The 19,293-nt window shown below is 37.5% G+C and overlaps 1 protein-coding gene across 1 annotated transcript; it reads right to left on the bottom strand.

Moving 5' to 3' along the window:
- Nucleotides 1–1,803: 1,803 nt before the first annotated feature.
- On the bottom strand, nucleotides 1,804–13,715 carry LOC124544834 (caltractin). The gene is made up of 5 exons (XM_047123535.1): nucleotides 13,440–13,715; nucleotides 12,833–12,985; nucleotides 5,714–5,795; nucleotides 3,180–3,364; nucleotides 1,804–2,515 (listed from the first exon to the last, which is right to left on the bottom strand). The coding sequence occupies exons 1-5, from the start codon at nucleotides 13,440–13,442 to the stop codon at nucleotides 2,426–2,428; spliced, it is 513 nt and encodes a 170-aa protein (XP_046979491.1). The 5' UTR covers nucleotides 13,443–13,715; the 3' UTR covers nucleotides 1,804–2,425.
- Nucleotides 13,716–19,293: the final 5,578 nt, after the last annotated feature.

Genomic DNA, 19,293 nt, shown 5'->3' with positions numbered 1-19,293 from the left:
GGGGACGAAGAGGGATGAAGGACAAGGACTGGTGAGGCACAGGAAAAGGACGGGGGTGGGGGGGCGATTACTGAAAGGTCGCCAGAACCCTGGATCGGGGTTGAATAAAATTATATTTTTGATACCTTTTGGAAGCTTACACCTGCCACACACAACTTTTTCATTGTAAGTTTACTGTTGTGGTACAGTTGTGTTTTATTGAAATTTGGGCTACAATATTTATTCTAAAATTTTGCCACTTAATTGCAGTGTAGTATCTTATGTGATTGGTGCAATATTTCCAACTTTATCAGTATTTTGACCAATTATGTTTGAAGATCAAGTTCGAAAGATAATCACTGCAATGCAAACATAGCTCTTACAAAGTTGACTGCTGAGGCATAACTGAGAGTTATGTATATTATAGCAGTCATCTCCTGTTCCACATAACTTATCCCCTTCAACCTGAGTGTATATTGTCAGTGTTTGTTATTAATTTCTACTATTTTTGACTTCATTACATGAGTCAACAAAACAAAAGTTCAAAATAACATTCTGAGTAGCCTCAGGGGACCAATACATTTTATCCCAGATTTCTTTCATTATGTCATGCAATGGGTGTTGTTCTTACCAAGAAAAAGTGATTCTTGTAGTATAGCAGATCATGAAATTAAGAGAATCAGTGAGGGTCCATTCAAAAGTGTGTGTTAACTGTTACAAAAACTGTTGCACTACCCACAACACAGCTCCACTCTAAATATTGTTCTCAGGCATGGGATGAGTTGGTTGGTGTTTATGAGTAGCTGGGATTTGCTGTAAGCAACTGGAAACTGAATCACAGATAGCAAAAGCATCTCTAGTACTACGCTGTCCTATGGATACTGTCTCCTCTCCAGGAAATACAGGACTTATAACTACTGGTTGACTTGACTATGAGCAGCATTCAATGGTAGGTCTAGTGTTGGCAGCAGTGACTCAAAGTTATCATATCACTGACATCTGTCTGTTGCAAACTCTTTCAAAGTATTACGAGCTCAAACATATTGATATATGTTGAACAGAATGACTTCCTTCATGCCAAACAGCAAGTGTTCTAGAAGTTTCTACATAGTCTAGTGTGGAGAGCTGGATGAAACCGGTCTTTGGACAGATCACCACCACACCACCAACAACAGCAACACATGAATGGTCACAGTTTTTTGACTCACAAGACAGCATCACGGAAATGCTGAAAAACATGAACTGGCACACAGTTTAATATAGATGCCATAATCCTTGGAAGGTTACTTATAATGTTTCATAAACCAGTATTAAGTGAGGAATATATCAATATACTAGAAACCCTTACTTATTGCTCCTGTAGACAATGTTAGACTTATTGCTGAAGTTTTTATTCTTCTGAAACTTCCTGGCAGATTAAAACTGTGTGCCCAACCGAGACTCGAACTCGGGACCTTTGCCTTTCGCGGGCAAGTGCTCTACCATCTGAGCTACCGAAGCACGACTCACGCCCGGTACTCACAGCTTTACTTCTGCCAGTATCTCATCTCCTACCTTCCAAACTTTACAGAAGCTCTTCTGCGAACCTTGCAGAACTAGCACTCCTGAAAGAAAGGATACTGCAGAGACATGGCTTAGCCACAGCCTGGGGGATGTTTCCAGAATGAGATTTTTACTCTGCAGCAGTATTGGTGTAGCTGAGAAAATGACAGGTGGATCTTCTCTGACAGTTATAAAACTTAAAACCCACACTACTGTATTCCAGTTGTGTGAAATATTTCTAACACTTGTCCTAGGAGGGTTTACATATTATAATGAACAACACTGATAAAAAATATTTTTATTGTAAGATAAGAAACATTTGAACATTAGCAGGAAAAAGTATCACAGGAAAATATTTGCACAATTAGTTGTCATTTACATTAGACTGTTCAAAAAACAAGATCATTATCAAGTGTAATACTGGTGTAATAATAATTGCAAAGATTGATAGCATTGTGTGTATTAAACACAGTAACATTCCTTGAATAAAAATATACCATGTAAAATTTATCATTAAAAGGTAAAATAATAATTCATGAATACAAAATGCATTACTCAAGAGGCACTGCTTGAAGTAAAGGTATCATAGCTGATATTCATAAGTACATTAATAAACTTTACAAAGTTAACAAAACAATATGTTATACAGCACTGTAACAATATTTACATAAAACAATAGTAGTCATATAAAAAGTCATATGAAGTGTAACAAAATAAAAAAGAAATCTGTACTGCAAATGTGCACTGAGATTCATATCTATCAACAGACGTAAAAGACTAGAATTGTGAAGAAGTAAATGAAATATTTGTGTGCACAAGTGCATTATTATGGGCACAATTACTTAAGGCTGAACACACACAATTGCATATCTGAACACGAAACTGGAAATCACGTAAAATGGATCTAATACAGACTTGTTTTCTTCATGATTCTCAGGAACTCCTCTTGATTTATCTCCCCATCACCATCTCGATCTGCTTCATCAATCATCTCCTAAAAAAATTTTAGTGTGGAAACAATGTTATAAAAAAGCAATAGTATGGGACTGCAATGCTGTTACAATGGTAAATCTATATGAAATTAATGTATCTTAAAAATGAACAAACAAATTCTTGTCTATTGCAGGAATGTTCTTACCCATATTACCTTATCAAACTGGGCTTTTAATTGGTTACATTTTCTGTATTTATGCATAAAATAAAGCTCTTTCATACTATCTCAAATAAAATAGGTGATCTGGATGCTGTTCATTATGAAGCAGCATTTATTATGTAAATTCATATTCTGAGACAGAATTCACATTTATCGAAAATGTGACTTTTTTCATCCCTAATCTATTACCAAGCAGAAAAAACATTTCTTTTCTGCCAACATTTGAAGGAAATTGCAAGGATATACATAAATGAGGAAGCTGTCATCACAATAAAATTTCATCTTTGATTCTCTTATGTTGAATAAGTTCAATATCAACCAAATAACTTACAAAGCTCTGGCACTTCCAACACACTAGCATGAAAAGTGGAGAGACATTCCACTGACAATAACATTTGAGAAAATATTTTCTTTAAATCTTATTCCATATTTTTTAATGCCAGAACAATGAAATTAGAAATGTAAAGAACAGAACATTCTGATGAAAATGTTTTGCAACATATACCTGCAGTTCTTCATCTGTGATGTTTTCTCCTAGTTCTTTAGCAACACGTTTCAAATTCTTGAATGATATTTTTCCTGTCTCGTCATCATCAAATAAGCGAAAAGCTTTCAGAATCTCTTCCTTTGAGTCTTTTTCAGCCATTTTCACTGTCATCAATGATACAAAGTCTTCATATGTCAGATAACCTGAAATGACAATATAAAGATTTAGATGAGACGGTCTCATAAATACTGGAAGTTATAAAACTTCTGAGGAATTACACACAACACAGCCCTAACAATAAACACAAGGACTAGTAATAAAGTTGTAATTCTCACCGCAAAACAATAGCTTCATAATTAATTTTGTTTGTTTGTTTGTTAGCAGTTTCATGTCTGTAGTTTTAGTGCACACTGAACTCTCCACACAATAGTACAATATACCACATAACTTGAGGAGCCTAAACGAATTTGGTGGGTATTTCAGTGAGTACCAAGCCTGCAGACATGTTAACTGCAAACAAATAAAAAATTAATGACATAGCTTTATTTTTTGAGGTAACAATTAAAACTTAATAACTACCCCTTGAACAAACAGAAACATGGAAAATTCTGTGTTTCAATTTCTAGGATAAACAAGGATGCAGAAACTCCTCCAAGTGCAATGAAGTATGATTGAGACTACTTTTACATTTATCACATTTACAGTACCAAACACCCTGTGCTAAAGATAAAAAACTGTTTTGTTAAGATTTGAAATTGTACACGTCAAAATTGTCATAATGTCAACTATGTAAGGAAGACGGAAGCATGAAAGATGCCTCCCTGACACCGAGGCCAACAGAGGCTGAGCTTGAGCTCATATTAGTCAGTCACGAGGAAAGAAATCAGCCATATCTGTTATAGCAAGAACAAATACGATTTATGGAACATAGTACTTTATAGAGCAACACGTAAGATACAGGTTGTGCACGGCACTGAACACATTGACTGGACAACAGTAATACAGGTAAAGAATAGGCCGAGCAGATGTTTGCATTGCTTAAACAATCCTGCTTCTTTGGTGGCTCACCAGAACACGCCATCGGGCCAACCCAGGAGCCCTCTAAAAGCGGTCCTGTGAACTGTATGGCTGCCAGGTCACATACAGACACAAAAACACTAGGCACAGAAAAAAATACATGGTACCGAAAAAAATACATGTTACAGAAAAAAGCACTGGTATAGAAAAATAGCACTGCTACTAAAAAAGAACACTGGTCTTACAAGGCACTGAGATTACTAGTAAAAAAAAAAAAAAAAAAAAAAAAAAAAAAAAAAAAAAAAAAAAAAAACAATGACAGGGCTGATGACCATTTCCTCCCCTGACAATGGTGGCTTCTGCAGCATATGGTGTGCAGGCACCAGTTGTACAGGTAGAAGTGATGAGGTGGTGGTTAGGCATGCCGCCCCCCCTTCTCATGACAGTCCGTAGGGCAGGATCAGGGACTGCTTCTCCACAGCCACATCCTCACTGAGATCAACGGTCAGTGCTGGAGGCATCAATGGGGCTCCTGGAGACAACAGCCGCACCGGACCCAGCAACGGGGGTAGAGGTGGCTGTGGAGTCAGGTGCAGCAGAGGCTGCTCCAGTGATGGCAGTCAAGAAACGGGTGCGGAGGCAGGGAGACCTGAGACAGCAATCCGCCAGGTGGCGACCCACACTGCGGCATGAACCAGACTGTCTGCAACACAGGAATAGGCATCGGCAGTGGCGAGGGAGGGAATGGACCGCCTGGAACAGCCACCGCTGTGTGTGACTGCAGATGTTCGAAGTGACAGGACACCTGTCCATCAGGAGTGCAGATGAATAAGCACTAGCCCTGGCAATACTCAATGATGGCAGGAACCACAAGCCCAGGCAAGGGCACCCAGGCAGAACTGTCACGGAGCTGCTGATGCCGGTGGATGCAGCATCCGATGCAGCAGGTGAAGGAGTGTCTGTGGTTGGTGTCTATGTAGTAACTGCCCTGTGCTCTAGTCCTCCACTGGAGTGAAATGGTATGAACTGACAAAACAGTCCAAAGCAGCTTCACAGAACCTGTTAAATACATACTTCTGCATCTAAGTTTTAAACACCCAAAGCATGCACTCAGCCTCACCATGAGACTGAGGATGAAATTGAGGGGGGCGGGGGGGGGGGGGGGGGGGCTGTGTGACGGCGAACACCACTAGCCTGACAAATAGATGCAAATTTTTGGAACAGAAAAGAGAGAGAGAGAGAGAGAGAGAGAGAGAATGAGAGAGAGACAAACTAGCGGCTGTTATTGGTTAACCACGGTAAGTCCCTCAACTGCAAAAATCGTAGACAAGGCCAAAATATTGGCTGCTGCAGGCGTAGATGGAAAATGCACCACAGAGAAACTTGGCAGAGGCGCACACTACAATGAGCCAATACAGACATAGGAAGGGCCCAGGAAAATAGACACACAGACACTCTCATGGGTGGTGCAGCATCATGAAAATAAGCACTCACCGTACCATTGCTATATTTCTTGTAAATCTTTTCATATTTACCTGTTCCTTCTTTATCAACATCAGCTATCATTTTCTTAATTTCTTCCTTCTTGGGTTCAAAGCCCAATGCTCTCATGGCAACCTAAACATGAGGCAACACAGAAAATACATAAGTTCAGACAAACCTCAGACATGCAAATGGCTAGAAAATACTGCTCCTACACTATTTCATTCAAGCAACAACATATATAGGACTACCTAATTCCATACAAACAGGGTAAATTGAATATGTAATGGTAAAAGAGCATTTATGGTGTCAGTGGCTTTTCTGTTACATGCCGCAGATGGTAACTGTTTGCATGGTGAACGTTGGGAAGTGAAAAAGACAAGGAGTGAGTCAGATGACTAGAAAAGCTACTGGAACCAATGATAAAATAGTATTATAAAAAAACTCGTCATGATGTGGAGGGTATGAAATTATGCAGTGACATGGCTGGTTGGTTTTACATGGAGGGAAGAGACCAAACAGTGAGACCATTGGTCCCGATGAATGAGGGAATGATGGGGAAGGAAATCGGACATGTGTTTTCAAAGGAACCATCCTGACATTTGCCTGAAGCGATTTAGGGAAAACCTAAATCAGGATGGCCAGGTGTGTATTTGAACCATCGTATTCCCGAATGAGAGTCCGGTATGCTAACCACTGCACTACCTCATTCGGTACGTAGTAGCACGATGGAATATATTATGCAGAATTTTGTAATATAAAACAGAATAGTCTGTAAAATATATACAGTACTAAAGGTTTCCTGTACAACCAAAACTTCGGAAATCTGAACATTTTGTAAACACTCCACAAATTTTGCAGAACAATTACTGGGCTACACTACAGATCAGACTGTCACTGCAGCCAGCTTTCTTCCAATGACATACTTTGGCTTTGTTAATTCACAGCTAAACATTTCAACCTTGGGCTTTGTTACAGCTGTCTATTACTACAGCCAGTTTTCCTTCAGTCAGATTAATTGGCTTTGGCAACTTACAACCACATTGGAATATGAAACAATATCTCAAAAACTCTTCTCATATTCCAAGAAACACACAATAAAAGAAATGCACTGAAAACCAAACCACCTTTGTAACCCACAATGGCCAGATTAATAATCGTCGATCTTGTTCTATGCACATCAAAAATCAAAGTAATGAACTCTTATCTTCTCCCAAAACATGGCAATTGGTTCATTGATTCCAGTTAGTTAGTGTATACTGTTGCCCTATTGGCTATAACCAATGGAAACGAATTGTTAACATCAGGGTAAGTGCACTTAACCAATGTAGCGATGCACTTCACAACCAAAGTTTTATGTCGTATTCAGTTGGAATGCATTCATTTTTGCTTAAATGTAAACTAGATATTGGATGCTGACAGAAAGACTCTTACAACTTTCTTTTTAGAACTGGATCTTTTATATACTTAAAAATACAACTGAAATTGTGACCTGCAAGGAGTGGTATCCACTTTCTGAAACCATCCATATGGTGATGCAGATTAAGGTACCAGGTATCACACCACGCAGCCACTCTCCCTGGTGGGCCCTCATTTGCAAGTAATCAACAAAAAAAGAATTCGGAATTTCATGTTATTTTATAGAGCATTAAAAAATGATAACAATTCACAGAGCAGTGTTGTGGTGTAGTGGTTATGGTATGTCCCTGCTCTACTGGAGGTTGTGGGCTCAAATCCTGTTGGGTACTTTAAACACTTTTTTAATTTCCATATATTTATCAAAATGACACTGAACCTTATTTTTATTCAGGTAATTGATTTAAATGTAATTCTTTACATTTGTAATCCTTTGCCATGTCATTTTAATCATAATATTAACTACTTAATTTGCTCTTATATTGCCTTCCCATTATTCTTTTTCCATTCGGAACTTTGTGCATGTCATTTTACTTATTTTTATGTATTAACTTTGATTTTGTTGCCTCTATTTTATCATTTTATATTTTCATTCATATAATTGCATTCAGTAGTTCTACTCCTCATGCCACTTGAATTTCAATTTTTTTAGAGTCCTTTCTTCTGTCTAAATCTCTGTGTGCTTTATTTTGTCTGTAGTGCAACAAGAATTTATGTTTTCAATGTTCGTATGATGATTACAGTCAAAAAAATGATCTCTTCTAATGAAAAATACATTTTGACACCACTGCATTACCAATACAACAGATTATTTCATCCTTTGTTTTTTGACAGACCGGCATTTTCAAATGTTTAGCTATTATAATAGATAAATAAAAATAATTAAAAACCACATAAGCAACAATTCCAAACCACCTTTTTTCAAGAGCAAATGATTAGAATTTAAAAAAATTACATTTAAACCAGTTAACCAAATAAAAATAATGATCACAGTCCAGTCATCTCGATAAAGATCTGGAAAAAAAATTACAACAAAAATTAAAGCCACTGATGAGATTCAAACTTACGATCTTCTGTTCATCACTAACGTACTCTAACCACTATTCCACAAAGAGACTTGTGTACTACATCATTTTTAAGCCCGTAGAAAGTAACATCACATTCCTTCTTTTACTCAAGTTCTGACAAATTTCCAGCCTCCCCATTTCTATTCAGTACCTCCTCATTAGTTACTTGATCTGCCCATCTAGTCGTCAGCATTATTCTGCAGCACCAAATTTCAAAAGCCTGTATTTTCTTCTTGTCTAAACTGTTTATCATCAATGTTTCACTTCCATACAGAGGTACACTCCAGAGAAATAAATTCAGAAAATATTTCCTAACACGTACCTTACATCCTCCTTTCAAGGTGTTATCCATTCCACACAACTGTTATTTCAAGTCGTTTGCTGTCTCTGACAGATTACAAAACACCAGTAAACCTCAAACTTCTTCGTTCTTTTTCCTGAACTTTGATTTCAGATTTGTCTTTAGTTTCTTTACTTCTTTTCCAATGTAAGATTAAACAACATCACGAATTGGCTATAATCCTGTCTCACTATTCTTAACCAGTGCTTGCCTTCCATCACCCCACAACTCTTATAATTACCGTCTGCTTTCTGTACAAATTGTAAATAGCCTTTTGTTGCTTGCATTTTACTCCTGCTACCTTCAGAATTTCAAAGAGAGTGTTCCAGTCAACATTGTCAAAAGCCTTCTCTAAGTCTATAATGCAATAACATTACAGACTCATAATAATATTTGACTGGAAAGAGTGGGGGCAGGGTATCAGCCATGCCCTTATACAAACCATCTCAGCATTTTCATCAATTAAGGAAACTCTAAATCTGGATGACTGTATGGGACCTGAGTCTTACTTCTTCTGAATGCAAGACTAATATGTTAACTCCTATGTTGCCTCTCCTGGTCATCCTCAAAAATACATAACTTTCACAACAATAAAGGAAAAGAATCAGATAAATAACAAAAGAAACAAATGAAAGTAACCTATCATCAATGTATGTTTTGATATAAATGGTTGTGCCTTTTCGTTTAGTTACATAATGTTGCAAGTATCAAGTGACTTAATAGGCTTACCTCAATAACATTGAAAAATATTAACAGTGTTTGACACACTTAAATATGGCTAACCAAGGAGAACGGCAGGTGAGTGAACTGTATAGGTTAGATAAAAGTTGGAAGAAAAAGCCACTCCATCAACTGTATTTTGATTAAGACTTGATAAAGTATTGGTCAAAATGGAGGTTATTATCTGTGAATGTACTTTTCAATAAATGTCTTTACAGTTAGTCCACAGAAGAGAGTGTGGTGTACTGAGATACTGCACAAGAAGACTTTGCTGCAGTTGTATGTTCATCCGCAATAGGAACATAGCTGCATGCACACCAATCATGCTGTCTGCGAGAATCACTCTTCCTGGAGTGGCAGCGCCACCAGGAAAAGAGAGAGACACACACACACACACACACACTTAAGTATCCATGCACAAACTGAAATTGTCAGTTGCATATTGTTTGTAAGTCAGTCCGAGTCTTACTAGGGAGTTCCTGCAAATTGCTTGTCCTGTCTTCAAGTCATCGAGTGAGATAGAAACAGTGGCCAACAGATGGACAATGGTTAGTCTTCAGTAGAAACAGAACAGTGAACAGAATTATCCTGTATGTACAGAGACCACATGCCTAGAGATGTGACTGAGTGCTGTAAGTTTGGAACTGTTCTCCAAATAGTACATTAGAGAAGAAGATGGAACTGTGGGCAACACAGGACAGGTACACTAAACCTGCAGTCTACAACTGCCGTAAGCAGTGTTACCAAAGTTGAGTAATATACTTTACTATTAACTATTCTTTGTTACTCTCAGTATGTGTGTGTGTGTGTGTGTGTGTGTGTGTGTGTGTGTGTGTGTGTGTGTGTGTCCTATCAGTACACATTTATTAGTCTTTTTCAGTGGCAGCGAAATTTTCATCAAAGTTGACACACTCAGTCCACAACACAGAAAATACAATTTTGTTAATTGTTACGGCTTTCAGTCCAAGGACCAGTTTGATGCAGCTCTCCATGCTGTATTATCCTGAGCATACCTCTTCATATCTGCGTAAGTACTGCAACTTACATCCATTTGAAGGTGGTTACTGCTGACTCCTCTCTCCATCTGCAAACTGATGATGCCCCTGATGCGTCCTATCAATGTACCTGTTCTTTTGGCCAGGTTGTGCCATAAATTTCTTCCCCACCCAATTCGATTGATATCTTTTTATTGGTTGTCCAATTTACCTATCTAATCTTCGGCATCCTTCTGTAGCAGAACATTACAAAAGGTTCTGGTCTTCTCATCTGAACTTGTTATTGCCCATAGCCATTTATGTCAGACAATTACCCTCAGAAAACCAATGTTCAATGTTAACAAATTATCTTAGAAATTTTTTTCTTGCAACTGACAGTCTGTAGTTCATACACTCTCTACTTTTGTCATCAGAGCCATTTTTCTCCCAAATAGCAAAGATCACCTACTACTTTTAGTGTCTATTTTGCAAATCTAATTCTGAGAGGATCACCTGATTTAATCCAGCTACATTACATTACCCTTGTTCTACTTTATTGATATAACTTTTAAAGACAGAATAGGGAGAGACGGGTCATATACAAAATGTACAACAACCAAGATGGAATAATAAGAGTGGACGATCAAGAACGAAGTGCTCGTATTAAGAACGGTGTAAGACAAGGCTGTAGCCTTTCGCCCCTACTCTTCAATCTGTACATCGAGAAAGCACTGACGGAAATAAAAGAAAGGTTCAGGAGTGGAATTAAAATACAAGGTGAAAGGATATCAATGATACGATTCGCTGATGACATTGCTATCCTGAGTGAAAGGGAAAAAGAATTAAATGATCTGCTGAACGGAATGAACAGTCTAATGAGTACACAGTATGGTTTGAGAGTAAATCGGAAAAAGATGAAGGTAATGAGAAGTAGTAGAAATGAGAACAGCGAGAAACTTAACATCAGGATTGATGGTCACGAAGTTAAGGAATTCTGCTACCTAGGCAGTAAAATAACCAATGACGGACGGAGCAAGGAGGATGTCAAAAGCAGACTCGCTGTGGCAAAAAAGGCATTTCTGGCCAAGAGAAGTCTACTAATATCAAATACCGGCCTTAATTTGAGGAAGAAATTTCTGAGGATGTATGTCTGGGGTACAGCATTGTATGGTAGTGAAACATGGACTGTGGGAAAACCGGAACAGAAGAGAATTGAAGCATTTGAGATGTGGTGCTATAGACGAATGTTGAAAATGAGGTGGACTGATAAGGTAAGGAATGAGGAGGTTGTACGCAGAATCGGAGAGGAAAGGAATATGTGGAAAACACTGATAAGGAGAAGGGACAGGATGATAGGACATCTGCCAAGACATGAGGGAATGACTTCCATGGTACTAGAGGGAGCTGTAGAGGGCAAAAACTGTAGAGGAATACAGAGATTTGAATATGTCAAGCAAATAATTGAGGACGTGGGTTGCAAGTGCTACTCTGAGATGAAGAGGTTAGCACAGGAAAGGAATTCGTGGCGGGCCGCATCAAACCAGTCAGTAGACTGATGAAAAAAAAAAAAATATATATATATATACAGGTACAGGTATATATATATATATATCCACTCTGATCAACTAAACGTCCCAGTTCTTAGCAGTCTCTGATAAAATTACCTTAAAATTCATATGCTAATTCACTATCCCAATTATTTCTTGGTTTCCTTTACAACTTGCTCAATGTCATAATTAAATAACATTGGGGATTGGCTACAACCCTGTCTCACTTCCTTCTCAACTACAGGTTCCCTTGCGTATCCTACAACTCATAATTGCACCATAGCTTCTGTACAAGCTGCAAATAACTTTTTTTTTACTGTATTCTAAACCTGTTACTTTCAGAGTTACAAGGAATGTATTCGAGTCAACTTTGTCAAAAGCTCTCTCTAAACCTACAAATACTGTAAACAAAGGTTTGCTTTTCTTCAGTTTATCTTCTATGACAAGTTGTAGGATAAGTATTCCAATGCATGTTCCTACATTTCTCAGGAATCCATACTGATCTGTAATATCTGCTTGTACCCGTCTTTCCATTCTTCTTTAAATGAACTGTGTCAGTATTTTGATTGCATGATTTGTTTAACTGACAGTTTGGCAATATTTCTACTTGTCAGCACATGCCTTCTTTGGAATTTGAGTTACTACATTGTTCTTTAAGTCCAAAGTTATTTCGCCTATCTCCTACATCCTGCACATCATGTGGAACAGTTTCGTCACAGTATGTTCTCTCAAGAATAATCCAGAGTGAATGTCATCTGCTCTGTACATATCTATGAAAGAGGTAATACCTCACCCCTCTTCCAATAGCTCTATGAATGACAGAAGTTCTGATGATCAGTAATTAGGACATATATACTATCCATAAATTTCCTTTAAAATGTGAAATACCCTCAGAAGTAACAGTTTCAAAAATTAACTAGTGAATGAATAACATTGGCCAATGATGACAATAATATACATATGATGAAATATGATCTATGAAGTCTGTGGTAGAAAAGCAGTGTGTATGGATACTGTGAGCACTATCACATTATTACACTCATCATGCAGTTCAGTGAAAGCCAGAAAAAATTTCTGAATATGTAGAAATATGTCATGTTCCTAGTACCTTCAGTTCCTTTGTTTCAATCTTTCCTTTGGCTTCAGTATCAAACAAACTAAAGGCTTGTAGCATGTCTGCCTTTTGTTCTTCTGTTAGTTCAAACTTAGTCCCTCCCGATTTTTTTCTTATACTTGCATTGGAAGACTTACGATATGTTGCCTGGAAACACAAATATAATTCGTTTAATAGACTTTCTATACTGAGTTAAGAAATAATCATAATATTTAAGAGACAGTACATAAACAGTAAATTGCAGAATTGAAGGCAACATATAGTTATAACAACTCATTATGGGAGGGTGCAGGAATTGATATCAAAGTAATTATGTAAATTTTAACTTGAACATTTTTAATATCACAAAATTTGGTCCCCACTTTGTACACTCAATATGAATTACACTGAGTTACTGAAATGTTATGCGTAAAAAGGCTTTAGCTCGTTACTAATTCACCAACGCAAATTTGCCATACTATGTGACCAAAGAAAAGAATATTAAAACTGACAATTTTTTTTAATCAACAGCCAATATTGTCAACGCAATATTAGTCTAAAAAAGGTTATGAATGGAAGATCATTGTTAGAGGGCAAAGTACTGTCAGCAAGTGGTACTTACCATGTTCTTGAAGTGGTCTGTGAAGCTGACAAATTTGTAATTCCAGCTACAAATCTGCGCACAATTCTCTGAAACTCAAGTCGAGTCCTCAGATTTACACTTCACTAAATGCTTTAAGTTTCGCGTAGACGATTATATCCATGTAACTGCTATAAACGTTTAACAATCACTGAGCTGTTGTTTAAGTATCAGAAGTCTGCAAACAACAACATTGGATACCATAACAACATGTAAACAGCGCGCGCGCATACACCCATAACCGCTGAAACCACCTGTGACACACATATAATCTTTGACAAGCGTTCATACATATACGAACTACTTTGGTGAATTTCCTTCACACTTCACACTTTCACAGGCTGACGGCGGGAAAGACTGAATCACTGAAAATATATGAATTGCTATTGGGGTCAGGGTTATCAATTCTATGAAAGACAAAAATGATTAAAACTATTTACCTAATTCAGACATCCTAAGAGTTACAGTCGAAAACAAAGGTCTGGCAGCACTGGACTACATTCAAATAAGGCCAGCATAAAAAAACAAACAAAAAAAAACAGTTCATTCTGGCTTTCACGTCACATCTCGTCCCGTCAAAACATTCTGCAAGTGCAATGCATTTCAAATGACGTCATCCACACTGGCCGTCCTCTCCGGTCACATGCCGTTGAATGACATGAGCATACTAAATTACTTACGCTCTACTACATTTACACAGTTAATTTTATACATACCGCTACGGTGTTAGATTAGATTACATTAGATTAGATTAGATTTAAGGCCCGTCCACACGCAACGATCTGTCTGCGCAAATGTCTGCGCACATCACATCTGCGCAGACAGATCGTTGCGTGTGAACAGAAGATTTGCACCAACCTGAGGTGTGTGCAAACCTGGAAGTTGGAGTTGGAGGTTTGAGCGAAACCTCTCAAATCTGTCGGTTCAAACCACATCTGCGCAGACAAGTTGGAGCGTGTGGACAGGAGATCGTCGCAAATCTGGCGCGAAACAGCTGTTTGCTCAGTCTAGTGTTTGTATTTGTGTGCACAGGGCATTAAAATGGCTGATACTCGTCAGTGTTCTCGAGAGTTTGTAAGTGAATTCATTGAAATATACAGAAACCACCCATGTTTGTGGAAGATTAAAAGTAAAGAATATAGTGACCGAGACAAAAAGACAGCAGCATACAATGCTCTAATTGAAAAATTGCGGGCAGTTGGCGCCTCGGCAAACAGAGAAACGGTAATAAAAAAATAATTTCGTTGCGAACTGGCGAAATTATTTGCGGATGGATGTCGAAACTTATAATTGTCTCTTAAAGCATGTAACCCCTCATATTATGAGAAAAATACTTGTATGAGAAGGGAAATTTCTCCTCATGAACGCCTGGCAGTAACATTAAGATTCCTAGCAACAGGAAGGAGCTACAATGATTTGGAATTTTCATCTGCAATATCAAAACAAGCATTGAGTGAAATAATACCCAACACATGTGAAGCTATTTACGCTTTCCTGAAAGATGAGTTCATGAAGGCAAGTCAAGTAAATTAGTCTGTCAGCGAACTGTTTACCGAAAAGAGTTATCCAAAGTTCAGAAATCTAGAAGATCTGGTGTAGAAGTAGATCAAGTATACCAGCCAACGTTATGGTATTTTGATCTACTTGGCTTTCTTAGTGATCAAGAAACGCCAAGACCAAGCAGGAGTACAATTGAAGATGAAATTGGAGTGCCAATGTGCGAGGAAATGGAACACGAGGTTATGTAAAACAAAACAGGTTCGCCCTGCAACTCTCGCAGTAAATTTACGTGACAAAACTGCTTTCGCTTTAGCAGCCACTGTCTGCACCATTTTGACCGCTTTCTCTGTTTCCTGCGGTTGGTCTGAATGTTTTTTGCAACACAAGTTGTGAACACAGACCACAACAGAACTTCCTCCATTTCTATTTTTCAAAATAACTGAATTAAATTTTGACGTTTTCGGGGAGCGTAGTCGCTTGCCACTGATATTTCTTTTCTACACCGACAGATGGCGGGCGAGTAGTAGATTGGGGTTTGTGTCGTGTGAACACACCACATTTGCAGCGATCTTTTGCATGTACAGACATCTGCGCCGATGTCTGCGCAGACAGATCGTTGCGTGTGGACCGGGCTTAATACTAGTTCCATGGATCATGAATACGATATTTCGTAATGATGTGGAACGAGTCGAATTTTCCAATACATGACATAATTAGGTTAATTTAACAACATACTTAAGTTAATATAACAACTTTATTTTTTTGTGTTTTTTGTTTTTCTTTATTTTTTATTTTATTTATTTATTTTTTTTCTTTTTTTTCTTAATTTATATATAAAAATTCCTCTATGGAGTAGAAGGAGTTGTCATTCAGAAATTCTTTTAATTTCTTCTTAAATACTTGTTGGTTATCTGTCAGACTTTTGATACTATTTGGTAAGTGACCAAAGACTTTAGTGCCAGTATAATTCACCCCTTTCTGTGCCAAAGTTAGATTTAATCTTGAATAGTGAAGATTGTCCTTTCTCCTAGTATTGTAGTTATGCACACTGCTATTACTTTTGAATTGGGTTTGGTTGTTAATAACAAATTTCATAAGAGAGTATATATACTGAGAAGCTACTGTGAATATCCCTAGATCCTTAAATAAATGTCTGCAGGATGATCTTGGGTGGACTCCAGCTATTATTCTGATTACACGCTTTTGTGCAATAAATACTTTATTCCTCATTGATGAATTACCCCAAAATATGATGCCATATGAAAGCAATGAGTGAAAATAGGCGTAGTAAGCTAATTTACTAAGATGTTTATCACCAAAATTTGCAATGACCCTTATTGCATAAGTAGCTGAACTCAAACGTTTCAGCAGATCATCAATGTGTTTCTTCCAATTTAATCTCTCATCAATGGACATACCTAAAAATTTGGAATATTCTACCTTAGCTATATGCTTCTGATTAAGGTCTATATTTATTAATGGCGTCATACCATTCACTGTACGGAACTGTATGTACTGTGTCTTATCAAAATTCAGTGAGAGTCCGTTTACAAGGAACCACTTAGTAATTTTCTGAAAGACAGTATTGACAATTTCATCAGTTAATTCTTGTTTCTCAGGTGTGATTACTATACTTGTATCATCAGCGAAGAGAACTAACCTTGCCTCTTCATGAATATAGAATGGCAAGTCATTAATATACAATAAGAACAACAAAGGACCCAAGACTGACCCTTGTGGAACCCCATTCTTGATAGTTCCCCAGTTTGAGGAATGTGCTGATCTTTGCATGTTACGAGAACTACTTATTTCAACTTTCTGCACTCTTCCAGTTAGGTACGAATTAAACCATTTGTGAACTGTCCCACTCATGCCACAATACTTGAGCTTGTCTAGCAGAATTTCATGATTTACACAATCAAAAGCCTTTGAGAGATCACAAAAAATCCCAATGGGTGGTGTTCGGTTATTCAGATCATTCAAAATTTGACTGGTGAAAGCATATATGGCATTTTCTGTTGAAAAACCTTTCTGGAAACCAAACTGACATTTTGTTAGTACTTCATTTTTACAGATATGTGAAGCTACTCTTGAATACATTACTTTCTCAAAAATTTTGGATAAAGCTGTTAGAAGGGAGATTGGATGGTAATTGTTGACATCAGATCTATCCCCCTTTTTATGCAAAGGTATAACAATAGCATATTTCAGTCTATCAGGGAAAATGCCCTGTTCCAGAGAGCTATTACACAGGTGGCTGAGAATCTTACTTATCTGTTGAGAACAAGCTTTTAGTATTTTGCTGGAAAAGCCATCAATTCCATGTGAGTTTTTGCTTTTAAGCAAGTTTATTATTTTCCTAATTTCAGAGGGAGAAGTGGGTGAGATTTCAATTGTATCAAATTGCATAGGTATGGCCTCTTCCATTAACAGGCTAGCATCTTCTAATGAACACCTGGATCCTACTATATCCACAACATTTAGAAAATGATTATTAAAAATATTTTCAACTTCTGACTTTTTGTTCGTAAAGTTTTCATTCAATTTGATGGTAATACTGTCTTCCTCTGCTCTTGGTTGGCCTGTTTCTCTTTTAATAATATTCCAAATTGTTTTAATTTTATTATCAGAGTTGCTGATTTCAGACATGATACACACACTCCTGGATTTTTTAATAACTTTTCTTAATATAACACAGTAGTTTTTATAATTTTTGATAGTTTCTGGGTCACTACTCTTTCTTGCTGTCAGATACATTTCCCTTTTCCGGTTACAAGATATTTTTATACCCTTAGTAAGCCATGGTTTGTTACAAGGTTTCTTACGAGTATATTTAACTATTTTCTTGGGGAAGCAGTTTTCAAATGCATTTACAAAAATGTCATGAAATAAATTATATTTTAAATTAGCACCAGGTTCACGGTACACCTCATCCCAGTCTAACTGCTGTAGGCTTTCCCTGAAATTTGCAATTGTTAAATCGTTGACTGAACGTACTACTTTGGAGGACTGTTTAGTATTGCTGAATGGAGCTATGTCATATATTGTAAGTAGCTGTGCACCATGATCAGAAAGACCATTCTCAACAGGCTGAGCATTTATCTGGTTAAACTTATCTTGGTCTATAAAGAAGTTATCTATCAGTGAGCTGCTATCCTTTACCACCCGAGTAGGAAAATCAATAACGGGTGTCAAATTGAAAGAACCGAGTAATACTTCAAGGTCATTTTTCCTATTACCCTCTTTCAGAGAATCTACATTGAAGTCCCCACAAATAATAATTTGCTTCCCCCTGTCCGACAGATAGCACAACAAGGAGTCCAAATTCTTCAGAAATAGATGAAAATTTCCTAATTTAAGCTCACAGGCACATGCTTCTATATGTTTCTCTACACAAAACTTTTTTGTTTCTATACTTTTTGCACAATGATAACTTTTGACATATATGGCAACTCCTCCTTTCTCCATATTTTCTCTCATTACATGTGCAGAGAGCTTATAACCACTTACATTTACCTTATCCATATCAGTAACAATGTGATGCTCAGACAGGCATAGTATATCTATTTCATTCTCAGCTTCTAAATCTTCTAAACAAACCAGAAGCTCATCTACTTTATTCTTTAAACTCCCAATATTTTGATGAAATATACTTACATTATTTTTAATTATACTTTTATGAGAACCTTTCCTTATTCTAACATTTGCAGTACTCTCCTGTCTGAGTTTCTCATTGTGCTTAGGCCTAGTTCCTATACCAGTGGTCACATGGTGTTCAGAGAGGCAGATTATGTCAATTGGGTTGGGTGACTTTAATTCATCAATGCAATTACCTAGGACTGAGATACAACTTGGTGGAGATAAAATTTCTGGTGATTGGTGAAAATTTATAATTGATAGCTGTGATTGGTGATCCAATGTGCTAGAATTGTGCTGTTTAATTTCTTTCCTAAACTGAAGATTTGTTTCAATCCTGACCTCTCGTAGAACTTGACATCTTTCTGTCTTACCTATCCTAAAAAAGGTGCTGCTCCAACACCTGTAACCACTGGTATTTTACCATTCATGGCAGTGCCTCCCCCCCTTAAATTTCCTGCTATTACCCCAGCCAGTTTCCCCTTCCCTTTCCTGTTGAGATGTAGGCCGTGCCTGGTATAGTCCCACCTACTGAGATAATCAACAGGAACCACACCAATATGAGCCCCCGCACCCGACCCAAGCAGCCGTTCCAACTCCAAATTTACTCTCCCAACAGAAGAGTTCAAATGAGGCCGGTCATGGCGTCTCAGGACAGATACAAATTCAACATTGGTGTGTCTCGATGCCGACGCAATCT

This window comes from Schistocerca americana, chromosome 8 (genome assembly GCF_021461395.2).
Source record: "Schistocerca americana isolate TAMUIC-IGC-003095 chromosome 8, iqSchAmer2.1, whole genome shotgun sequence".
NCBI classification, from domain to species: Eukaryota; Metazoa; Arthropoda; class Insecta; order Orthoptera; family Acrididae; genus Schistocerca; species Schistocerca americana.
Note: the sequence above shows the minus strand (reverse complement) of the source record. Positions and strands in the feature narration are given on the sequence as shown.